The sequence below is a fragment of the Emydura macquarii genome, unplaced genomic scaffold (assembly GCF_026122565.2).
Source record: "Emydura macquarii macquarii isolate MOO-44397 ecotype Brisbane River unplaced genomic scaffold, CSIRO-AGI_Emac_v2 contig_2768, whole genome shotgun sequence".
NCBI classification, from domain to species: domain Eukaryota; kingdom Metazoa; phylum Chordata; order Testudines; family Chelidae; genus Emydura; species Emydura macquarii.
The window spans coordinates 34,069,922-34,093,410 of NW_027132905.1; the positions used below are offsets into that span (position 1 = coordinate 34,069,922).

The 23,489-nt window shown below is 45.1% G+C and overlaps 1 protein-coding gene across 15 annotated transcripts in view; it reads left to right on the plus strand.

The window, feature by feature from the left end:
- Positions 1 to 23,489, plus strand: part of EIF4G3 (eukaryotic translation initiation factor 4 gamma 3) — a 401,491-nt gene that overhangs the window by 204,208 nt on the left and 173,794 nt on the right. For all 15 annotated transcript variants that reach the window (XR_010923447.1, XR_010923446.1, XR_010923445.1 and 12 more), the window contains 2 exons: positions 12,568 to 12,671; positions 20,231 to 20,353. Coding sequence is in view for 12 of the 15 variants with exons in the window: in XM_067566991.1 (XP_067423092.1) it covers positions 12,568 to 12,671; positions 20,231 to 20,353 (227 nt within the window). In the remaining 3 variants the exon portion in view is untranslated. The remainder of the gene's footprint in view (positions 1 to 12,567; positions 12,672 to 20,230; positions 20,354 to 23,489) is intronic.

Sequence of the window (23,489 nt, forward strand, 5' to 3'; positions counted from 1 at the left end):
AACTGCCTTCGTTGTTTGCTCCCGCAAGTGCCTTTTTGCGTTTAGGGTTAAGTGTTCTTAAGTAGTTGTTAATTAGAAGTTGTTAGTGTATTTGTACTGAACGGTTGTAAATAGTTTATTAGTTAAGGTTTAATCCCCTTAAGGATCTCTGACTGATCTCTGCCGGCAGCAGGGCATGCCCCGGTTTCCAAGCTTCAAGCCCTGTAAGTCTTGTGGCAAGCCCTTCCTGCTTAGCGACTCCCATGACAGTGCCTGCGGGAATCGCACAGGAAGGACAAGTTCAGACCCCGGACTCAGAAGGAGCGGGAAATCTGGCTGAAGGCCTTACTGATGGAGGCTACCTTAAGACCAGCCTCAGAGTCATCCTGTTCACTCTCAGTACTGAGCACTGCATCGGTGCAGAGCACCCCTCCGGCACCAGAACTTGCATGGCACCGATCAGAAGAAACAATGCTCTGAGAAGGGGCGCTCCCCCATGCCGAAGAAGACCAAGGAAGCAGGGTCGAATGTGGGGCCATCACAGGTCCAACAGGCCGAGCATACTGCAAGAGCAAGGCTTGGTGCCTAGACCCTAAGTCCTCCAAGGGAGCCTCCTCCGTCTCTAGGGAGTAGAGGAGGGCCTCCACAGATCGTGATGCCATCAACGCTGGAGGCATTTCAAGCAGCAAGAGACTTAATGGCACTGCCCTTTCCTCCGATGCCTATGCCCCAAATGGAGCAGTTGAAAGGGAAGGCACTGGCGTTGAAAGGGAAGCCCCCATTGGGACCCCCCACAATGGCTGCTCTGCTCTCCGGAGCCCCAGCGTGCCTCTCCATAAGCCAGGTCGCCAAGGAGAAGCTCTCCTCCCTCCATGCACCTATCCCAAGAATGCATTCCCTGTCACCGGAGGCGGAGCACCGACAGCGGAGGCATTCAGCAGCATTGACTTGGCATCAATCTCTGTCTCCAGCACAGAAGGCCTTGGACCTGGCAGGGCAGCACCAATCCAGATCAAAGTCCAGCAGATGCTCACCATCAGGGAGTCAGCACTGATCACTTTCCCTGGCACAGACGAGTTCGCCTGTGTGTTCACAGCGCAGAACCCAGTTGCCGGCATGTGGACGTTTGTCCAGGGATGATTGGCACCATCGTCGATTTCCGGCACCGAGGCACTCACCTGTGGCGCGGTGATGTTTCCGCTCTTCCTCCCATTGGAAGGCTTCTCCAGCATGGCACCGGTCTAGAGATCATTAACACCAGTCGCCAATATCATGCTCCCTGTCACTGAGGCGGCGGTCGTTGGAGCACCAGAGATCCCGGGAGGCCAGATACTGCTCCCACTTTCCTCGGCACTGCTCATCAGGAAAAGGGTCAGGCTCAGGCCCTCGTTGGTCGCCAGAGAGTGAGTCTGGTTCCTCAGGGGAGAATAAATCCTCAGCACCCCACCCTAGCCAGCCCCATCAACCTGGGGGTCAAGAAAAAGGTCCCTGTTGGCTGCTCCAGGATAGCCTCAGGGACAGTGGCCGACTCAATGGCCCTTTTGGAATCCTTGGGGGTTCCCTGTGGTCACAGGGCCTTCGGTCATCAGGGAAACAATCCGCAGCCCCAGCAGCCCCAGTCGAGAGTCACAGCTCGGCCTCAGATGCAAAGATACTGGAGGGAACATCTACGGCAGTTCCCCAGAAGTCGGGGGAGATACCACCACCCCCTGTGCTGAGTAGTCATCTTCCTTCTCCTCAGATGAGGCAGTCACGACAGGGCCATCAGCTCCCTTGAAAGACTTCCATGCCCACCAGGAGCTCCTCAAGAGGGTTGCCTCAAACTTGAGGTTAGAAGCAGAGGATCTTTAGGAAACATCGGACAACCTCTTTGATGTGCTGGCAGCTGCTGTGCCATCCCGGGTCACCCTGCCAGTCCACGAAGGGGTTCTCAAGGTGGTTAAAACCTTGTGGAAAACACCAGTCTCTTTGCCACCAACCTCTAAAAGGGTGAAGAAAAAGTATTAAGTCCCCACTAAGGGGTTGCCTGGTTCCCTGGTAGTGGTGGCTGCTAATGAGCGGGATGGACAGGGACAACCTGGTACGACCCCCAAAAACAAAGACAATAAGAAATTGGATTTGTTTGGGAGAAAAATATATTCTACAGCGAGCCTGCAATTCTGGATCACAAACCAGCAGGCACTGCTAGGGTGGTATAATTATATCTTTATATGCCATAGACCTCAAGGAGGCAATTTTGGCTGCAGCAGTAGCAGCCTAGGTGCCAGGTCCCAGTGCTTCAGGATCTACCGAAAGACGGACAGAAATAGAAATTTTCGGCAGCACCGATCGGGCCCATATTCCTCCTAGGTCAATCAGCCAGCCCCTTCCCGGTGCTCTAGTGTGCAACACAAATCGTTTTGATGGTATGTCTGAGGATGGCCTTCCAGTCTTGTACCAGGATCCTACTTCCCCAAGATTCCGCAACCGACTTGCCTCTTTCCTCCCGGCATGGGCCTGTATAACTTCGGATTGTTGGGTCCTGGGTACCATTGCAGTTCTCTTCCCCCCCTCCCCCCATACACCTCTCCCCCCATCCCCGTCCCTCTTCAGGGACCTCTCTCTCGAGCAACTCCTCATGCAGGAGGTGGAGAACCTTCTCGCACTGGGAGCTGTGGAGGACGTTCCGGCGGACATGAGAAGAAGAGACTTCTATTCCCGCTACGTCCTTATTCCCAAGGCGAAGGGGGTCCTCAGGCCCATCTTGGACCCATGAGGGCTAAACAGATACATCAGAAAGTTGAAGTTCTGCGTGGTCTCCCTAGCCTCCATCCTTGGATCCAGTAGACTGGTATGCCACCCTCAACCTGAAGGTCGCATATTTTCATATCACAATATTCCCCGGATTCAGGTGTTTTCTCCGGTTTGTGGTGGGATGTTCCCACTACCAGTTTGCAGCCCTCCCCTTTGGCCTGTCGTCCGCCCCAATGGTATTTACAAAATGTATGACAGTGGTGGCCGCATATCTCAGGTGCCAAGGGGTTCAGATTTACACATATCTAGATGACTGGCTAATCAGAGGCAGGTCTTGGGCCCAGGTCCAAACCAGTCTAGACTTAGTTTGGGTTACCATCTGGGTCTGCTGTCACCCGAGGGTGCTGAGTGAGTTGGCTGATGTAATTTCAAAGCCATTAGCTATTGTCTTTGAAAGCTCGTGGCAAATGGGGGAGGTCCCTGATGACTGGAAAAAAGCAAATATAGTGCCCATCTTCAAGAAAGGGAGGAAAGAGGATCCAGGGAACTACAGACGGGTCAGCCTCACCTCAATCCCTGGAAAAATCATGGAGCAGGTCCTCAAGGAATCCATTTTAAGGCACTTGGAAGAGAGGAAGGTGATCAGGAACAGTCAACATGGTTTCACCAAGGGAAAGTCATGCCTGACCAACTTGATCGCTTTCTATGAAGAGGTGACTGGCTCTGTGGATGTGGGGAAAGCGGTGAACGTGATATACCTTGACTTTAGCAAAGTTTTTTATACGGTCTCTCACAGTATTCTTATCAGCAAGTTAAAGAAGTATGGGTTGGTTGAATGGACTATAAAATGGATAGAGAACTGGCTAGAGCATAGGGCTCAATGAGAAGTGATCAATGGCTCCATGTCTAGCTGGCAGCCTGTCATAAGCGGAGTGCCCCGGGGGTCGGTCCTGGGGCTGGTTTTGTTCAACATCTTCATTAATGATCTAGAGGATGGGGTAGATTGCACCCTCAGCAAGTTGGCAGATGACACTAAGCTAGGGGGAGTGGTAGATACCCTGGAAGATAGGGATAGGATACAGAAGGACCTAAACAAACTGGAGGATTGGGCCAAAATAAATCTGATGAGGTTCAACAAGGACAGGTGTAGAGTCCTGCACTTACAACAGAAGAATCCCATGCACAGCTACAGATTGGGGACCGACAGGCTAGGCAGCAGTTCTGCAGAAAAGGACCTGGGGGTTACAGTGGATAAGAAGCTGGATATGAGTCAGCAGTGTGCCCTGGTTGTCAAGAAGGCTAATAGCATATTGGGCTGCATTAGGAGGGGCATTGCCAGCAGGTCATGGGAAGTGATTATTCCCCTCTATTCAGCATTGGTGAGGCCGCATTTGGAGTATTGTGTCCAGTTTTGGGCCCCCCACTACAAAAAGGATGTGGACAAGTTGGAGAGAGTCCAGCGGAGGGCAACAAAAATGATTTAGGGGGCTGGAGCACAAGACTTATGAGGAGAGGCTGAGGGAACTAGGCTTGTTTAGTCTGCAGAAGAGAAGAATGAGGGGAGATTTGATAGCAGCCTTTAACTACCTGAAAGGGGGTTCCAGGGAGGATGGAGCTAGGCTGTTCTCAGTGGTGGCAGATGACAGAACAAGGAGCAATGGTCTCTAATTGCAGTGGGGGAGATCTAGGTTGGACATTAGGAAAATGTTTTTCACTAGGAGAGTGGTGAAGCACTGGAATTTTTTTACCTAGAGAGGTGGTAGAATCTCCATCTTTAGAGGTTTTTAAGCTGCAATTTGACAAAACCCTCGCTGGGATTGTTTAGCTGAGCTTTGAGCAGGGGGTTGGACTAGATGACCTCCTGAGGTCCCTATGATTCTATCTGGGCCTGCTGGTGAATGAAAAAAATCCACATTAACACCACTGCAAAGAAAAGAATTAATTGGGGCCATTCTTGATTCTACGCAGGCCAGAGCGTTTTTTCCACAGGCTCAGTTCGAGGTTATGTCAAATCTGATCTTGGGCCTATGCGCCTCTACCCATACGAACTTGCCTGCAGTTGCTGGGCCATATGGCAATGTGCACCCACATGCTGCATCATACATGTCTGAAACTCAAGCCGCTCCAGCTATGGCTGTTCTCTCCGTGCGCCCTGAGCAGGCACTTCTTGGACAAAGTGGTCACGGTGCCCTCACAAGTCCTCGCCTCCCTTGGTTGGGGGCTGGGCCCTTGGTCAGTGATGGAAGGGATGGCCTTTTCAGATCTAGCCCCTTCAGTGACTCTGGTTTTGGATACTTTGGACTTGGGTTTGGGGGCTTATATCAGCTCGGGCCACAGCACCCAAGGGACCTGGTCAAGGAAGGACCAGAGGCTGCACATAAATATCAGGGAGCTCAGGGCGATCAGCTTGGCATACGGGGTGTTCCTCCCATTCCTGAGAGGCAAGACAGTCCAGGTCCTGATGACAACACTGCTGCAGTGTATTACATCAACAGACAGGGCGGGGTCTGCTCCCAGAACCTGTGTCAGGCGGCAGTGAGTCTGTGGAACCTAGTGATAGGGCATGACATTCACCTGGTGGCTTCACACCTCCCTGGTATCAAGAACGCCACAGCGGACTGACTCAGCAGGACCTTCTTAACTTGCCACAAGTGGTCTCTCCACCTGTCAGTAGCTAATATGATTTTCTGGAGGTGAGGGTTTCCCCAAGAGGATCTCTTTGCTTCCAAGGTCAACAAGAAGTGCAGTCAGTTTTGCTCCATTCGTGGGCTCGATGAGGGAGCACTGTCAGACACCTTCCTACTTTCGTGGTTGGGGAGGCTTCTGTATGCCTTCCCTCCCATTCTGTTGATTCCCAGGGTCCTGCTAACAATCAAAAGAGACAAGGTGAGTGTGATCCTCATAGCGTCCACATGACCCAGGCAGCACTGGTTCACGACGCTCCTGGATGTTACCAGATTTCCCCTTCACTTTGGAGTATGCTCATTTATTAGGGTTACCTTCCTGGAAGGGGGTGTGATTTGGGTTGCCTTCCTGGAAGGGGAGATGTGATTCTAAGGGTGTGATTCTATTAATGTACTGCTTGTGTTACTTGTGTGTTCATATGGCTACAAGCCCTCTCCCAGTGGAGCTATCCTGCAGGACCAGGTTTTCAGGGCTGGGTTCCTCCAGTACCAGATTCAAATAAACCCCGCACATATACACATACACATTTCATATTAACTGAGTGCGTCTGAGCGGACCGGGCTATCAGCACTGTCAGCTGACCCCTTATGCGTCCCTGAACTCAGCAGGCTGGGTGACACCACACTTTCAGTGGCCACTCTTATATGCCACTTTGCAACGCACCAGAATAGACCAGGCTGGGTCCAAACAGCACCTTTTTGGCTACTCCCCTTAATTGCCCCTGGACTCAGTCAGGCTGGTCAAACAGCACCTTGAGCCACACCCTTATTTGCCCCTGGACTCCATAGACTAGGCAGAGTAGCACTTCCCGGCTGTCCCCTTCATATGCCCCTTTACACCACAATTGTTCTAGCAGTAATCCCCTTGATGAGCAAATCCCGTAGGATTTTTGGGCACTCTGGAGATCTTTGGCTTAGGTAAGAGAAGCGTTGCTACAGAGCAAGATAGGGACCAAGAACACAAAGGAGTAAAATAAAGTTTGGAGAGATAGAGAGAGAAAGTGGCAACCAGCTTGATTATAACAGTTATTTTATTGCTAGGTATATAAAACTTACGTTACTAATAGTAATATCATACAAGGAGAGAAAAACAATCAAATGCCTACAATACTACACAATTACAGTTGGGGTATTGGAGAAAGCTATCCCAGGTTTGATTACAAAAGTAGAAAGTTATACCTGGACTGAGAGGGAGAGAGACAAAAAGTGTGTTGGGGGAAGAAGAGGTCTCACCACTCCATGCAGCTCAGAGGTTCCCAGGAACAGACTTGGCAGCTTAGGGTCTGGAGCTCTTTGAGTCTGGCAGAGTTCTCAGCACAATCAGTCAGGAAGAGGGGGAAGTTACAGTGGAACTGAAGCAGCATTATGGATCCAAGCATCAGAACAGAGGTTTGACTTCTGATGGGGGGTTTTGTAGACCCCAGGTTTGTTTATGGATAAATAATGTCTGGACAAAAGGAGCTGATCCTTCCTGGAAGGGCATCTTTCCTTGAGAGAAAGCTCACAATGCAACCAGGATGAAGTGTTTGGCATATCAATAACTAGAATGGTCTGATAACTGCAAGCTGGATGTGTACAGGTGTTGTTCATTTACATCAAGAGCATAGATCTCCCAACATGCAGTGCTTCCCTGCTTTGGCAATCCCAGAGTTCAGTGTGTTTTCTGCTTTATCAATCCCAGAGTTCAGTGCGTGTTCCATCTTCGTTGTAGATGAGGCTTCTGTATGCCCCCTTTTTACATCTTTGATGTAGATGAGGCATTTGGAGTTGTATCACCCTTGATGAGAGGGTTTTCCACTGCCTTTTCATATTGAAATGCCTTTGGTTTCTGGTTCAAGCAGACTGCGGGGGGGGGGGAGGGGGTGTATTGGGAGGGGTATTCAGGTGAGCCAGAGAGAGAGTTGGGGTTTTGCGCCCTGGTTCCCCAAGAACATAGAGCTGCTAAGTAACATGGAGCTGTCTTTTGCCTTTGTCCCCTCTCCCTCCTCCCCCTGGAGCTGCCGCGTTGGTACAACCTGCTTTCCCAGGATCAAGGGTGACTTCTGCACCTGGACCTGGAGTCCCTGCAACTGATGGCACGGAGGCTGAGTAGCTGAACCTAGAGGAATGGGCTTGCTCATATCAGATGCAGGCAATACTAATGGGTAGAAGGAAATCTTCCACCAGGGCATCATATTTAGCCAAGTGGAAAAGATTCATGTGCTGAGCCACAGCTCAGGTGGTCACGCCCCACGAAGCATCAATCCAGACGGTGTTAGACTACCTACTGCATCTTAAACTTCAGGGCCTAGCCACTACTTCATTGAAAGTACATCTAGCTGCTATTTCAGCCTTCCATCCTCCAATTCAAGGGACGTCAGTTTTTTTGTCACGCCATGGCAGTTAGGTTTCTGAAGGGTATAGAGAGACTTTACCCCTAGGTTAGGGATCGGTTACCCCCTTGGGACCTGAACTTAGTCCTCCAGGCTTACGGGGGCTCTGTTGGAGCCTTTGACTACCCTCCTCCTTTTGCTGCTGTTGTGGAAGGTAGTCTTCCTAGTTGCCATCACCTCGACTAGGAGGGTATCCAAAATTAGGGCACTTACCTCACAGCCACCTTACAGAGTTTTTTGTAATGACAAGATCTAGTTGAGACCTCACCCAGCCTTTTTGCCCAAAGTGATGTCACAATTCCATGCCAGTCAGGACATCTTCCTGACATTGTTCTTCCCAAAGCTGCATGCTTCAGTGGAAGAATGGAGGTGGCACATGTGGGATGTGCGAAAGAGCTCTGGCTTTTTACATTGAGAGGACAAAACCATTCCAAAAGTCAGTGCAGCTGTTCGTGGCAGTGGCCAACAGGATGAGGGGCTTACCTGTCTCTTCCCAGCAGATCTCCTCTTGGATAACCTCTCCTGCATTAGGTTCTGCTATGAGCAGGCGAAGGTGCCCCTTCCAGAAAATGTCACATCTCAGTCAACTAGAGCGCAGGCCTTTTCTACGGCATTCCTGGTGCAAGTGCCTATTCAGGACATATGCATGGTCATCGGTGCACACCTTTACATCCCGCTATGCCATTGTTCAGCAGGCAAGGGATGACGCCAACTTCGGCAGAGTGGTGCTGCAGACAGCTAATCTGTGAACTCTGAACCCTGCCTCCAAGGTACTGATTGGGAGTCACCTATAATGGAATCGACATGAGCAAGCACTCGAAGAAGAAAAGACGGTTACTCATCTTGTAAGTGTTGTTCTTCGAGATGTGTTGCTCATGTCCATTCCATGACCCGCCCCCCCCCATCCCCACCGTTGGAGTTGTCGGCGAGAAAGAATTGAGGGGGCGTAGTGCTGGCGGAGCCTTATGTACTGCTGCATGTGCATGGGACTCTAGGGGGCGATGAAGCTGGCCCTACGGATATTGCTAAAGGGAAAAAATATTCCAGTAACCGTGCACGGGGGTGCGCACACACCTACAATGGAATGGACATGAGCAACACATCTCGAAGAACAACAGTTACAAAGTGAGTAATCGTCTTATCTCGCTGCAGGATTGATGCTATGGTCAGTAATTTAATGCAGGCCAAGAAATGTCTCTTTTGGGCATTTTAATTAGAGTTGGACTAAATCTGGTGGGTGGCCATGTGTTTTGTCTGGTTTGCTTTGTGGTGCGTTTGGGCTATTTTTTGAAGGGAAGAGAAATTGTTTTGCAGACCTTTATTGTAGTGCCAACTTTCACCAAATTTCATAGAATCATAGAATATGAGAGTTGGAAGGGACCTCAGGAGGTCATCTAGTCCAGCCCCCTGCTCAAAGCAGGACTAACCTCAGTTATATCATCCCAGCCAGGGCTTTGTCAAGCCTCAGCTTAAAAACCTCTAAAGATGGAGATTCCACCACCTCCCTAAGTAACCCATTCCAGTGCTTCACCACCCTCCTAGTGAAAAACTTTTTCCTAATGTCCAACCTAGACCTTCCCCCCGGCAACTTGAGATCGTTGCTCCTTGTTCTGTCAACTGCCACCACCGAGAACAGCCTAGCCCCATCCTCCCGGGAACCACCTTTCAGGTAGTTAAAGGCTGCTATCAAATCCCCCCTCATTTTTTTCTTTTGCAGACTAAACAAGCCCAGTTCCCTTAGCCTCTCCTCATAAGTCTTGTGCTCCAGCCCCCTAATCATTTTTGTTGCCCTCCACTGTACTCTCTCCAACTTGTCCACATCCTTTTTGTAGTGGGGGGCCCAAAACTGGACATAGTATTCTAAATGCGGCCTCACCAATGCCGAATAGAGGGGAATAATTACCCTACTGTGATTTATGGGAATATTTTGAAAAATTCTCAATGACATGTGCAATAACAATACTTAGTTATTGTTTTTTATCTGTAAATCTCAACATTTTGGTATTTTATTAAATTTTAATTTTTGCCTTTTTAATCCCACTGGTAAAAGTGATTTATTTCACCACCACTACCTTGACACACAATTCTGAAATCTGCTGGGTTGCTTTGTTATCAACTTTTTATGGACTTACAGCTTTTAAAATTTTAATTTAGTCTTTCTGAATTTTAGAAGTTGACTGAAAAGTTTGTTTGTTATACTAATTATTAAAATTGCTTAGGATCCCAAAATATGTATGTGTAGTTTTAACAAATGCTGACTCACTTTAAAGGAAAAAAACAGTAATTGAAAATCAGTTCTCATTTACTTATCATAAAGCAAAGTGTGGACTTTTCTTTTTCGTGTTTATTCAGCAACATATCTAGTGATAGTGATTTATATTTATCCTAAACATTTACAGTGATGTCATGAACCCTGGATTGTATTATCTCTGAATGAGTTGGGCAGTAGCAAAGGGCTGAGCATAAGGGAGACAATTTCAGTTTATATTTCTGAAATCATCATTACAGGAGAAATAAAGAAAATAAATGTGGCAACGAAGCTTTAATTCTGATACACTAACTTGGAGAAAACATGGTATAGCTTGAATTTTTTGTTTCTCAGCTGATTCTCTTGTTTGGCTTTTGAATCCTTTCCCACCTCCTGACACCATTTTCCTTTATTTTTGTAGTTTGAAAAAGTTGTCCTGGTTTCTTTTGTGCTCTTTGAACTGCTGTGGTTTCTTGCCACACAGGCTGTAATCTTTCAGTCCCAGACTATTCTAAGGCTGCCTTGTCTGCTGAGCTTCAGTGGGCTGAGCTAGCAGGCTAGGGATAATTCGACTTTCAGAAGCCGATTTATAAAAATCGCAGCAGACTGTCCACAATACGCTGTTTGTGCTGGTCTCTTGTGTTCACACTGGCCAGTCTTAATTCGAATTACAAAGCAGTGCAATGTGGGTAACTATCCCACAGTGCAACTAGCCACGGTGGCTGTTTGGAAGAGTGTCCTCATCCCAGGATGCAACACTGCTTCCCCTACCCTTCGCCCCTCCCGCCAAACAAACAGGAAAAGGATTTTCGCGCTGGATTTTTACTCCCCCCGATCGCCATTGCTGCAGAGACATGGAGACAGCTGAGCTCTGCACTGTAATCTGATCATGACAAATACAACACGGCTTATCATGGAGTACTTTCCTCTGGCTGTGCTCGGAGCTGTCACCGTCCCTGAAGTGCGTGAAGACTCGCTTGAGACAAGCCATGATGATGGAGAAGAGAGTCGCCATCACTCTCTGGAAGCTGGCAACCCCCGACTATTACCGCTCAGTTGGTAATCAATTTGGAGTTGATAACTCTACAGTGGGAGCTGCGGTGATTCAAGTGTGCAGTGCCATCAATAGACTTCTGCTATGAAGGCTAGTGACTTTGGGAAATGTGCAGGACATAGTGAAGGGATTTGCCACGATGGGCTTCCCAAACTGCGGGGGGAGCCATTGATGGGACACACATCTCCATTTTAGCGCCTGCACACCTCGCCACCAAGTACATAAACCGCAAGGGGTACTTTTCCATGGTCCTGCAGGGGCTCGTGGATCACAGGGGTCGTTTCACAGACATCAATGTGGGATGGTCTGGGAAGGTGCATGATGCTTGTATATTTCGTAACTCAGGGCGGTTCTCTAAGATGCAGGCGGGCAGTTTCTTCCAGAACAATACTCCAGTTGAGGCCTAATCAGCATGGAGAAGAGCGGAAGAATTACTTCTTGTGTCTTGCTTACAACACTCCTGTTAATACATCCCAGAATTATGTTTGCTATTTTTGTAACAATGTTACACTGTTGGCTCATATTTAGCTTGTGATCCATTATGATCCCTGGATCCTTTTCTTCACTATTCTTTCCTAGGCAGTCATTTCCCATTTTGTATGTGTGCAAATGATTGTGTCTTCTGAAGTGGAGTACTTTGCATTTGTCCTTATTGAATTTGTCCATTTTACTTCAGACCATTTCACCAGTTTGTCCAGATCATTTTGAATGTTAATCCTATCCTCCAAAGCACTTACTACCTCTCTCAGCTTGGTACGCAAACTTTATAAGTGTACTCTCTATGCCATTATCTAAATCATTGATGAAGATACTGAACAGAACTGGACCCAGAACTGATCCCTGTGGACCCCACTCAGTATGCCCTTCCAACTTGACTGTGAACCACTGATAACTACTCTCTGGGAACAGGTTTTTTTAACCAGTTATGTACCCACACCTTGCAGTAGTTCTGTCTTGTATTTCCCTAGTTTATTTATGAGATGGTCAGGCGAGATAGTATCAAAAGCCTTACTAAAGCTTACTTCTCTAGCTCAGTTTCAAAATAGGTTGCAGTTGTGATTGCAGCTTCCAGGGAATAGTTTGGTTATGGCTTTCTCTACACTGGATAAGAGGCCAGTCTCATTTCTTTAATTCTGTGTAGATTTTTCAGTGCTTGAAATTGTCTTCTCAGGTCTTGCAGCTCAGTAAAATACAAGGAAGTGCAGATTTTCCTTTCTGATAGTGTTGGCTGATTTCAGCAGTATCTTCAGTGCCTCTAGAAAGTTGATGCATGTGGCCATTTCCCTAATCACGTGAAAAAAGTGGACTAGTGACTCTTTCCATCACTTGTGTTGTTGTGATGTCATATTCTGATTTGATAGAAGTGGGGAAGAAAATGCACACAGGCTACTTAGAAAATAGAGATTGAAACTAGGCTGTCATTCACTTGCTGCTCTTCACTTTACTTCATTTACAAATTAACTGAATATGCGTTTCTATCTTGTTGTGATTTCCTAGGAACACCGTTCTATCCAAGTCAGCCAGTGTATCAGTCAGCACCCATCATAGTGCCTACACAGCAGCAGCAGCAGCCTCCACCAACTAAAAGAGAGAAAAAAACGGTAAGAGCCTACTCTACTGGTACTTTCTTCATGGAACTGCTAAGTCTGATATATCAAGGCTGGGACATTGAAGGGGACCCACTGATATAAGGTTCAAGATTAAACTCAGATTTTTACTCCTTCTCCCATCTCTAGGGTGTATTGTTGTTTTGTTCCCCCTTCCTCTTTTGGCTCCTTGTTCGACTAGAACTTCTGATGATGGGCAGGGCATCCAATAACATAGTGATGTATAAAGCTGGCTAGCTCATCTTATTTTTCATTCTTCACAGTGTTGGATTTACTAGGTGGTGGTTTCTTATTCTATCTGTAATAAACATGAAAGCTACTGCAACTGAGATTCTAATGCTTAGTGATTACGAAACAGGGTATGAATTTATCTAGCTCAACATGTCTAAAATTGAAAGAAATGGTAGGGAACAAGTGATGGAACGGACAGAAGTAATAGACAGAATTCTCTTAAAGGAAAATATAAATATTGTTAACAGTTGTTAAGTAGCAAGATAGGAAGGATTTGTGTACATTGCAAAGTACAGGATACCTGTGTCTTAAGATCTACTCTGACATCGAATGAAACTTTGTCTATTGGAATGGAAAAGCAGAACATTTAACTAGTTGATACTGCAAGCAAAATGTTTTTATACCATTATTGTCATCAACACATAGCTGTCGTAGTAAGTCCCTTTTCCAGGCCTTCTAGCAGCACTTCAACATCAGCTTCATTTACAATCAGTCTGTTATTTTCAATACCTAAAAACTGTCAAAGATAAATTAGAAGTTATGCCATAAAAACCAAGTGAAATGCAGAGACTTAAACTTGATAAGAAAGTTTTAGTTATGTATGCTAATAAAATGACCATTGCTAATAAAATGAGAAGTTGTAAAAAATGATTGAAGCCCTTCTCCCTGGATATATTCTTCTAGACCGAATTAAACTCACAGGGTTGCACTACTAAATGCTGCAACTGGAGAAACAAAGGAAAAATTAAAGGAAGAACTAACAGAAGCAGCAATGATGTAAATGCAAGATGACTGGTTGAACATGAGATATGACCAAGTAATTCTACAAGCATCCATACAAGGAAAATGTATTTCTACTGCTATTGATTCCTTGTCTGGAGAAAAAAAAATCTGCAGACTATCGCCTCCTGGTTGTTGTAGATTCCATAAAAGAATGCAGAGAAAAGTATAACAAGGGAGGTCTTTTACATTTTCTCTGACCATAAAAATAAAAAGATAAGAAAACTTATCTGGTGCAGTCATCCTGACAAGCATATATGTATACAGTGTACTGTTTAAACTTGAGAATGAAGTGAAATCTAAAACAGTATTAAAACTCATAGTGCAAGTCAAAAAGTTCTTCTGCAACCACCATTTGCTTATTATATTTTATATAGGTTCTTATACGATGCTTGTGTAGCCTATAGGACTAGCCTGCTTGCTTGCACATATATACTTTTCCCTATATATTTGAGTATTTGTTTTATTATAATAGAGTCATAGTTTCATGTCAAGGTATTATAGCTGTAATGCAAGAAACCTACAGGCCACATCCTGTATGAAAAGCTAAGGCCGTTAGCATACATATGTTTGGGACCTTTGGCCCAGATAAGTAATGATAAGTTACATGTATGGTTATAACCTTTACCCTAGATAAGTCAGAAGGCACCAAGATGGTGGGCAGGGGGAGCCTTCAGTTTATGCCCCAAGTAAACTTCACAAGTACGCCACAAAACCTATAGAAAGGGCCAGAAATAACAAAGGTGAAATGAGCGAACCATCTGGAAAGAATATGAGTCCGTCAATAATACTCACGAACCTGCCAGTCTACAGAATAAGTGTACCCTAATAATTTGTGGGTGAAGAAGCCAAGTTTGGACTTAGAAGGAGGACCCATATTGTTCAGGGTATAAAAAGGGCAAACCATATGTGATCTTCAGCTACTTCTTCTTTTGGGCTTCTTTTGTATTGGTGTTGGTTAGGATCTTTGTTCTTAGTTTATACTTAGTACTATTTGTAGTCTTAGGGCTGGTCTACACATACCTGGAGATTCGGCGGCAGTCAACGGGAGTTACGCAAACTACGCAGAGTAGCTTGCGTAACTCACGTCAACTGCTCTGCTTCCCTTCTGTGCGCTGTCTACACTGCACTGTGCTGACGGGAACACTGTTCCCATCGATGCAGCACTACGCTACTTGAGGGGGTGGTTTATCAGCATCGACTTCCTGATCAATTGAGTGGGTTTACACTGACCGCTCAATCGATCCAGAAAGATCAATCTGTTGGCAGCGAATTTGCTGCCGTCAGTATAGACATGGCCTTAGTCTTAGTCTTATAGCTCTTAGCTCTCTAGCACTGCCTAGCTCTCCACCCTTCCACTCAAGAGTTGAGGAATTGGACATCTCTTTCAACCAGGTCATCAGGGAAGGGTGTGAGTATATTAATCCAAAACGTACAATATATATATATATATATATATATACACACACACACACATGTATCACATGTCTTTAGAACAAGACTGTAATCCTAATCATTATCCAATTGATTAATTATTCATTTGTCTATTCTATGCTATTTTAATAAAAGTCTGTGAAACTATACATATTTGGTTATCAGTGTGAGCATTCCTGTCATGCACCCCAGGGGTCCTTGTAAAACCCTTTGTAGCCTGATTCCGGGACTAGAATCTCATTATCTTCTGATCAGATCAATTGGCGCGTCTGTAACCCCATTCAAATTACTAAACACCCCAAATCAGGCAACAAACTGGCAAACCAGGCAGGAGACTCAAGGAGTGTGTGACAGAAATTCTTTTAGGAATTCTAGGTGTTTCCAGGCATCTGGAAGACTTTACCTGAAGTAAATTGAACTAGAGAGCAAAACTGAGCTAGAGAGCTGTCTGTGTATATGAGTCTGGTAGGCTGCCTTGAAACTCTGGAAACTTGATTTCTCCTTTGACGGTTTCTTGGCAGTGGTCTCAGAAGTGTTTCCTGTTCTTTACTGCACTATAGAATCTGTCTATGAGAAGTGTTTAATTTTGCAAGAGGAAGTTGTACTGTTTAAAGTGATATGCATGTTTACGGAGCTTGGCATGTAGAAGGAGTAATATTGAGGTACCAGAAATATAAGTAATCGCAGTAGCACCGGGGTCCGGTGACCCACACTTTGAGGTGGTGGGGGAGTTGATTTTTGTTTTGTTCAAGCTGCCAGAGAGGCTGCAGTATTTCAATCCCCACAACTCTCCCTGGCTATGCCCAAATCCTTCTACCACCAGCTTACCCCTTCTGTTTGGTAGGTCCTGACTGCAACACTGCTTATCAAAGTATCTGAACACCTGCCAGTAGTGCATTAAGCCATGTGACTACACTGCTTGTTTACTTTCTCACTCTCATCCTCTCCCGGGGTGGGTAGGGGGAGGGAATATGCACAGTGAGTATCTTGTTTTGGTAGGATTTTAGGGATTTGGTTTGGTTTAGTTTTGCTTTTAAATATACATAGTTAGATACGTACATAGTTATGTTAGAGATGGCAAGGCCAAAGAAATGTGCCTTGCACTTGGAGTGGAAGGTGTTGAGATTTGTGATTGTCCCAAGCTCCCAGAGAAGCTCATTCCACAGACTCAGACCAGCCTCCAAAAACTTCTGTCTCCTACAAGTATGAGCTTTACCTGTATTGTAAAGAGTTCCATTGTGCCAGAGGAGCATAGCTGAAGACTATTGTTGACATCCCAAAACTTCAGGTGGTCTTTGAGGGTATGTCTATGCTGAACTAAAAGACTCGTGACACAGCCACAGGTTGCCTAGGTTAGCTGACTCCAGTTGTGGGGCTATAAAATTGTAGCATAGATGTTTGGGCTCGGGCTGGAGCCCAGGCTTTGAGATCTCTCAGTGAGGGTGGATCTCAAAGCTTGGGCTTTAGCTCGAGCCAGAAAGTTGATACTGCTATTTTTAGCCTGCAGCCTGACCCCTACAAGCCCAAGTCGGTGTCATGAGATTTTTATTGAATTGTAGATATGCCCTTCTGAATGGGAGTGCCTTAAAGATAAGGACTGAGATCTAGAACTTTATTTGATGGAAGCCAGTATAGAGAACAGAGGACAAGTTTGATGTGATCACAATTGCCTGTGTTGCTGAAAAGAAGCACTGCAATGTTCTGTACCAGTTGGAATTTCTGAAGTGCTGAGGGCTTCATGTCCAGGTATTTCACGTTGCTGTAATCCAGCATGACAAAGGCCTCATACCTTGTTGACTGAAAAGAGAGGATTGAGGTACCATCTTCCCAGTGATGGTGGAGCTCTTAGGAAGACTGTCTCTCTAAATTTTCACCTGACTACTGCAAGTATGTTGAACTTTGCATTGAGTTTGAGAGAGACTTTGATTGAACCTTAGCATGTGTTCTGCACAGGGGACCGCATGGAGAGGCACTCAATTTATAAAATCGTTTTAATATTTTGGAGGGGGACTCCGAGATTGCACACTGATGACGCCACTGTCTCAGTTTTAGTGGAAATCTGAAATGGTCTAATTAATAGCAAAGAACTGGAACCTCACAAGGACAAAATTAAAAAAAAACAAAAAAAAAAACCCAGAGAAGCTTTGGAAATTTCTTATTATGTAGCCAACATGACAGATTCCAAGAACAAGAAGATGATGCTAGAATGTCATCCTCAATCCTATCCTTTTTTGTTGTCTTGCATTTAAAATTGAAGATCTAGATTTCTACCCAAATGTGAGTTGGGGTCACAGTAACAGCATTATGGAAGTAAAATCATTTAAACCAGGACAGGAGGATTTTGTCAACTTTTGAAAGTCATGCATTCTTGTCTGGTTTACTCCGTGTCAATCAGGTGTATATTTAGTACACTTGGATTAGTTTATTCAAGACTTCTGTATAACCAGCTTGGTGCTGAAAAGGCAAATAAGTTGATTAAAGTGCATCAGTATCTCAGGGCAGATACAAAAAAGTAGTAGACCTAAATTGTTAGTAGGTTGAGGGCTTGATTAGTGTGTTCTTGTCTTACTTGCAGGATTGTAAGTGTTTTCTTTGGGACAGTGTATGTGCCTTTTTATATTTGAGGCATAAGTATGGTTACAAAATAAATCATGTAGGTGGCGGCGGTATGTTTGATCCCTTGGGTCGAGGATGATCTCTTTCATAGGTTTTTATATATTTTATATATCCTTTGGTGACTGAGGAGTCTGATCCTTGAGCTTCAGACTTGTTGGCAGACTTTGCAGGTGGTGTTGGAAGGCAGAGTTGGGCCATGATCGCAGCATTGTCCTCAAAAATGGTCATTCTTTCTCTGACAAGTCTTTGCCAGTTAACCCTGTCTTGGGCTACTGTCTGGCAGTGTGTGGTGTTGATGCCACATCTCTTGGTGTTTGTCTTGAGGGTATCTGTGACAGGGTGTACCAGCCACTCCCACTAGAGGGGGAGCCCTCAGCTTCCTCAGAGGCCAGACAGGCCTCTCTCCGTCATGCACGCTGTGTACACCCTGGCAGGAGGTGGGGATTAAAAGCCCAGTATAGGCCTCAGAGTGGGGTGGGACAATAGCAGAGAGAGATTCACTCCCAGAGCCCACCAGAAGAAATGCAGTCCTGCCATGCCTAGAGAGCCTTCAGGGCTGCCTCCTGCTCAGCCTGGGTGGGTTGTTGGGCCCCTCCGCAGCTGGGAAACTCTCAAACAGTGGCATTATAGGCAGCTAGAGGCCAAGCCCGACACTTCAGGGCCTGCATGGGACAGGAGTTGTACCAATATCCTCCCCCCTTTGGGGGGGACCCCTAGGCACCATCGGTCACAATGTCTTTGAAGCGTTTCCTTTGGCCGTCTTGTTTCCTTTCTCCTTTGGTGAGTTGGGTGTACAGCAATTGTTTTCATAGGTGTGCATCAGGCATGCACACACAGTGCCCACTCCACCTCAGCTGGTGCTGGTTAATTAGGACCTCAACACTGAAGATGTTGGCCTTCATGAGGACACTGACATTAGTGTGGCAATCCTCCCACTTTATGTTGAGGATCTTCTGGAGAAGGTGCTGGTGCTTGTGTTCCAGGTTTTTCACGTGTTTTCTGTAGGTCACCCAAGTATTGCAGTCATAGAGGAGAGTTGGAATTACCACTGCTTTGTAAACTAAAAGTCTAGTTTGTGTTCTGATATCATGGTTGTTCAACACCTGGTGAGACAGTCTGCCAAAGACAAGGCTGGCACAGCAGATTCTGTGCTGAATCTCAACATCTGTGTTTGCCCTCTGTAAGAGATGGCGGCCAAGGTAGGCAAAGTGTTCTAGATTTTCCAGTTCCTCTCTGTCAGTGCAGATCTTCTTTGTTGGGTCTGATGATTGACCAGGAATAGGCTAGTGGAAAACTTCTGTTTTGCCTATGTTCAGAGTTAGCCCTAGGCTTTTGTAAGCTTCAGAGGAGACGAGAGAGGTTGAAGAGGTTGCCATCAGTGCAATATTGGATGCCAATGCTTTGTGGCAGACAATCTTGGACTAGCATTTTCATAGCTGCATGGAAACTGGAGAAGAGAGTCAATGCCAGTACACAACCTTACTTTATGCTAGTTCAGATGGCAAAGGGCTCAGAGATAGAGCCACTGCACAGGATGAAGACAGTCATCCAGTCATGGAGGAGTCTTACAAGGGTGGTAAATTTGCTTGGGCAGCCAAACTTTGACATAATTGTGCATTGTGTTCGATTTCATTAAAATCTTCATGCTGGGTTTTCTTTGCTGTTGTTTATTTCAGGTTCAGGAATCACATCATCTCTGATCATCCCTATTCTCTGCAGCTGGGGTTGGGAGGAGAAGAAGGCTGGGTAGGGCACTAACCTAGGACTCAGGAGACTCAGATTTAATTCCCAATCCTACCACAGATTTTTTTTGTAGCTTTGGGCAGTTCAGTTGGCCTCTCTGTACCTAAGTTTCTCATCTGTAAAATAAGAATAATACACTTACCTGCTTCACAGAGGTATTGTGAGGATAAATCCATTAAAGGTTTGAGGTGCTCAGATACTGTAGTGATAGGGGCCATATAAAGATCTCAGGCATACTAGGTTTCTTAGCAGAGTGTTGCTCATGAACCTCAATAGTAACCTTTTGCCTTTGTCTTTGTTTGGCAGGTTTACTACTATGGTTGATAAGTGTCAGGTAAATTTAATCCAGAGTAGGAATAACTACACCCTTAGTTAAAGGATCATGCACCATCATTGATTGATTTCTTTTCTAAAATGTTTCACTATTTCTCTGTATTTGGGAAATATTTTGAAGAGATGCTTACATTTAGACCTGATTGAAATGATTGATGAGCGTCATATCATCCTGTTGATAGTTATTCAAATAAGCTTAATTTCTTTGTGCCCACAGAATGCCAGTTTAAATCTGAGCCATGTCAGTTTGCAATTATGGGTCTGATTTGTGTGGCAGAGGCTGACAGAGAATATATTATGTTTAATACTTAGTAAAATGGGAAATATATGGCTTTTGCATACTTTCCTTCTCTTTACACTCCCTAGCATGGTGTCTAATGGGAATATCCATTTGAAGTATTTATTCAATTCTATAGATCCGAATCCGGGATCCAAACCAGGGGGGTAAAGATATAACAGAAGAAATAATGTCTGGAGGAGGCAGCAGGAACCCTACGCCTCCCATCATGAGACCCACCTCCACGCCTACCCCACCTCAGGTAATAAGATGGTGAGCACTGGTAACGTCAGCCTTTTGTTATTAATGTCTGCTCAGCTTTGCTGTTTGCTATAGCAACTTTCTGTATTTTCCATTCATATCATCTGCATCATCACCTAAAATATCTAAATGGTCCTTTCATAAATAGGCCATTTAAGGGTTATTGTTAGCCAATTTTTGGTAATTTTTTGACAAGTGTGTTTGCATACATTGAGCAAAGTTGCTGTTATAGACTTCCTAACCAGCTTTTGCATGGCATTGTCAGGAGCTGTTTTTAAGCATTGTTACAGAAACTCCTTTGTTTCTAAAAGAAAGATCAAGGATGGTGTGGGTCCATTGCTCTGTGGAGAAGGTGAGCTGATACCAGAAGATGAGAGGAAGGCAATGCTGCTCAATTCCTACTTTGCTTTAGTTCTCTTACAAAAAAATAACATAGGATAACTAGTTTAGTGGATGGGGGAATTCAGTCGATATAATGTACCTGGACTTCAGCACAGTCCCACATGACATTCTGATGAGTAAGCTGGAGAAATGCAGGCTTGGTGGAACAACCATTAAATGGATACATAATTGGTTAAACAACCACAAACAAAGAGTAACTATTAATGGAATGATGTCAGATTGGAGGGAGGACTCAAGTAGGGTTCCACATGGATCTGTTCTGGGTCGGGGGTGTTTAACATCTTTATAAATGTCTGGATGTAAGAATAGAGATCAAATTTGCAGATGACACAAAGTTTGTGGCAGTTGCCAACACTTTGGAGGATACAGCTAAGATTCAGAGGTGTCTTGTTGAATTGGAGAACTGGGCTATAGACAACAAAATGAAATTCAACAAAGGCAAAAGTCTACACTTAGGGAGGAAAATCAAATGCACAAATACAAAATGGGAGAAAAATGGCTTGGCAGCAGCACTGCTGAGAAGGATCTGGGAACTGTGGTGAATCACAACCTCAACATGAGTCAGCAATGCAATGCTGTTGCAAAAAAAGCAAATGCAATTTTAGGTTGCATTAACAGAGGCATAGCATGCAAGTCAGGGGAGGTCTGCTCTACTTGGGTACTGCTTAGGCCTCAGCTGGATTACTGTGTCCAGTTTTGGTTACCAATGTATAGAAAGGATGTGGAGAAACTGGAAAGGATCCAGAGGCAAGCAACAAAGATGATCAAAGGGATGGAATGCAAGCTATCTGAGCAAAGGCTGAAGGAACTGGGTATGTTTAGTTGACAAAGAGGAGTTTGAGGGGGGACATTATAGCAGTCTTCAAATACTTGAAAGGCTGCCATGAAAAGATGGAGAAAAGTTGTTCTCTCTTGCCACAAAGGGCAGGACAAAAGGCAATGGGTTCAAACTCCAGCATGGCAGATTTAGATTAAATGTCAGGAAAAACCTCCTAACTGTAAGAATAGTAGGACTTCCTAACTGTAAGAATAGCAGGAGGTTGTGGAAGCTCCTTCGGTGGAGATTTTCAAAAGGAGGCTGGATAGCCATCTGTCTTGGATGGTTTAAACACAACAAATTCTGCACCTTGGCAGCAGGTTAGACTAGATGACCCTTGCAGTTCTTTCTAACACTATGATTCTGTTCTATACAGGAGAATCTTGTATTTTTATTATAAAATGTGACTATTCCACTGAACCACTGTAAAGGAGGGAAAAGTCTACTTAGCACATGTATGCTGAATTACTGTCTGCGGTCAGCTTTGTCCTTTAATATATTTTTGCAATGTGACCAAGATAACTTTCTTGTGGGAATCTTTACATAAGAATTTCCCAACTTCTGTGTGCATATATTCTCAACCTTAAAATTGCACTTTATTGTTAACCAAGAAAAAAGAATAAATATTCTAAATGGACCCTTCTCATAGCTCTCCTCTCCTGATTCCCCCATCCAGCTTCCAATTGCTATACCCTCTTGTTTCTGCATACCTCAATCCCACGTGAATAACCCACTATCAGGGAGTGAATGATATTATTTGATGTCTAGGTCTTGCTACGTACAGCCCTGAGTCAGAGCCAGAAGAGATCTGTTAGACCAAAAAATCACGGTAGTCCTGACATATAGTCCTGACATATATTTAAAGTCCATGTTGTAATAAACTGCCATGGCTAGAGGTATATGCTTTATACTGTTGAAAACTGACTTCTCTCCCTTCACCTGTTATCTTCCACACATGCAGCTCTGAAGCTCATACGGATGAGATGCTTCCTTGCTTTCTTGCTAACATCAATGCTGGGAAGAAAAGCTGATTCCCTTTTTAGTGCTGGCTTCAGCTCAGGCAGTAGATCAGAGGAATAGCCTGACATTTTCTCTGGGTTTTTTATTTCCTTGAGTTGTCAGTATCAGTGGCCAACTTATTGCCCACCCACACTGCAGGCATATATTCAGCTCATTTCCCTCCCTCCAACTGGAGGCTTGTGGGATTGGGAAGAAATCTTTCGAACAGGCTCCCTACTTAGGAGCTGGCAGTCTGTCAACAGTAGCTATTCCTTCCTCCTTCTCTCTCTTGTTGGAACTTGCACTGGCTGTCCCCACTATCACCCCAGCTGCTAGGAGTCAAGGTTCCACCCACCCACCTTATTAGTTTCTCAGATCAAGCAAGCAGGGAGGATTATCTTCACTGCAGTAGCAGCTATTGGACTCTTAGCAACAGCTGGCTGTGTTGTTGCTGCTTTCCCCCATATCACCCCAGATCCTTCTTTCTATCAGAAAGCACAAGCAGGCCCCATTAAACCAAGCACTGCTAAATTTACATTTATTTGGAAGGTTGGAGCGGGACAGAATAAGGCTTCACTTTTTTAAGGGCTTTTAAAATTAACAAAGTTCTGTGGGAGGGGGAGCCATAAGTTTAAGGGCCTTATCTAAAGCTCAGTGAATTCAATGGAAAGACTCTCATTGACTCCCATTGAAACAGGACTAAATGAGGAGTGGATGAAATTTTCCTTTTTCCCTTCTTCCAGCATCTTCCTCACCTACCATCAGCTTCATGTTGCTCTTAAAGAATTTCACTCTGGGAGAAACATGGAATCGACATGCTGGATCACACTGATCTGGAACAGTGCTAGAAAATGGCCTTTAACATGGGACTTTTAATGGAGTTAATTTGCAGGAAAATATCCTGACTTCAGGGGAAATA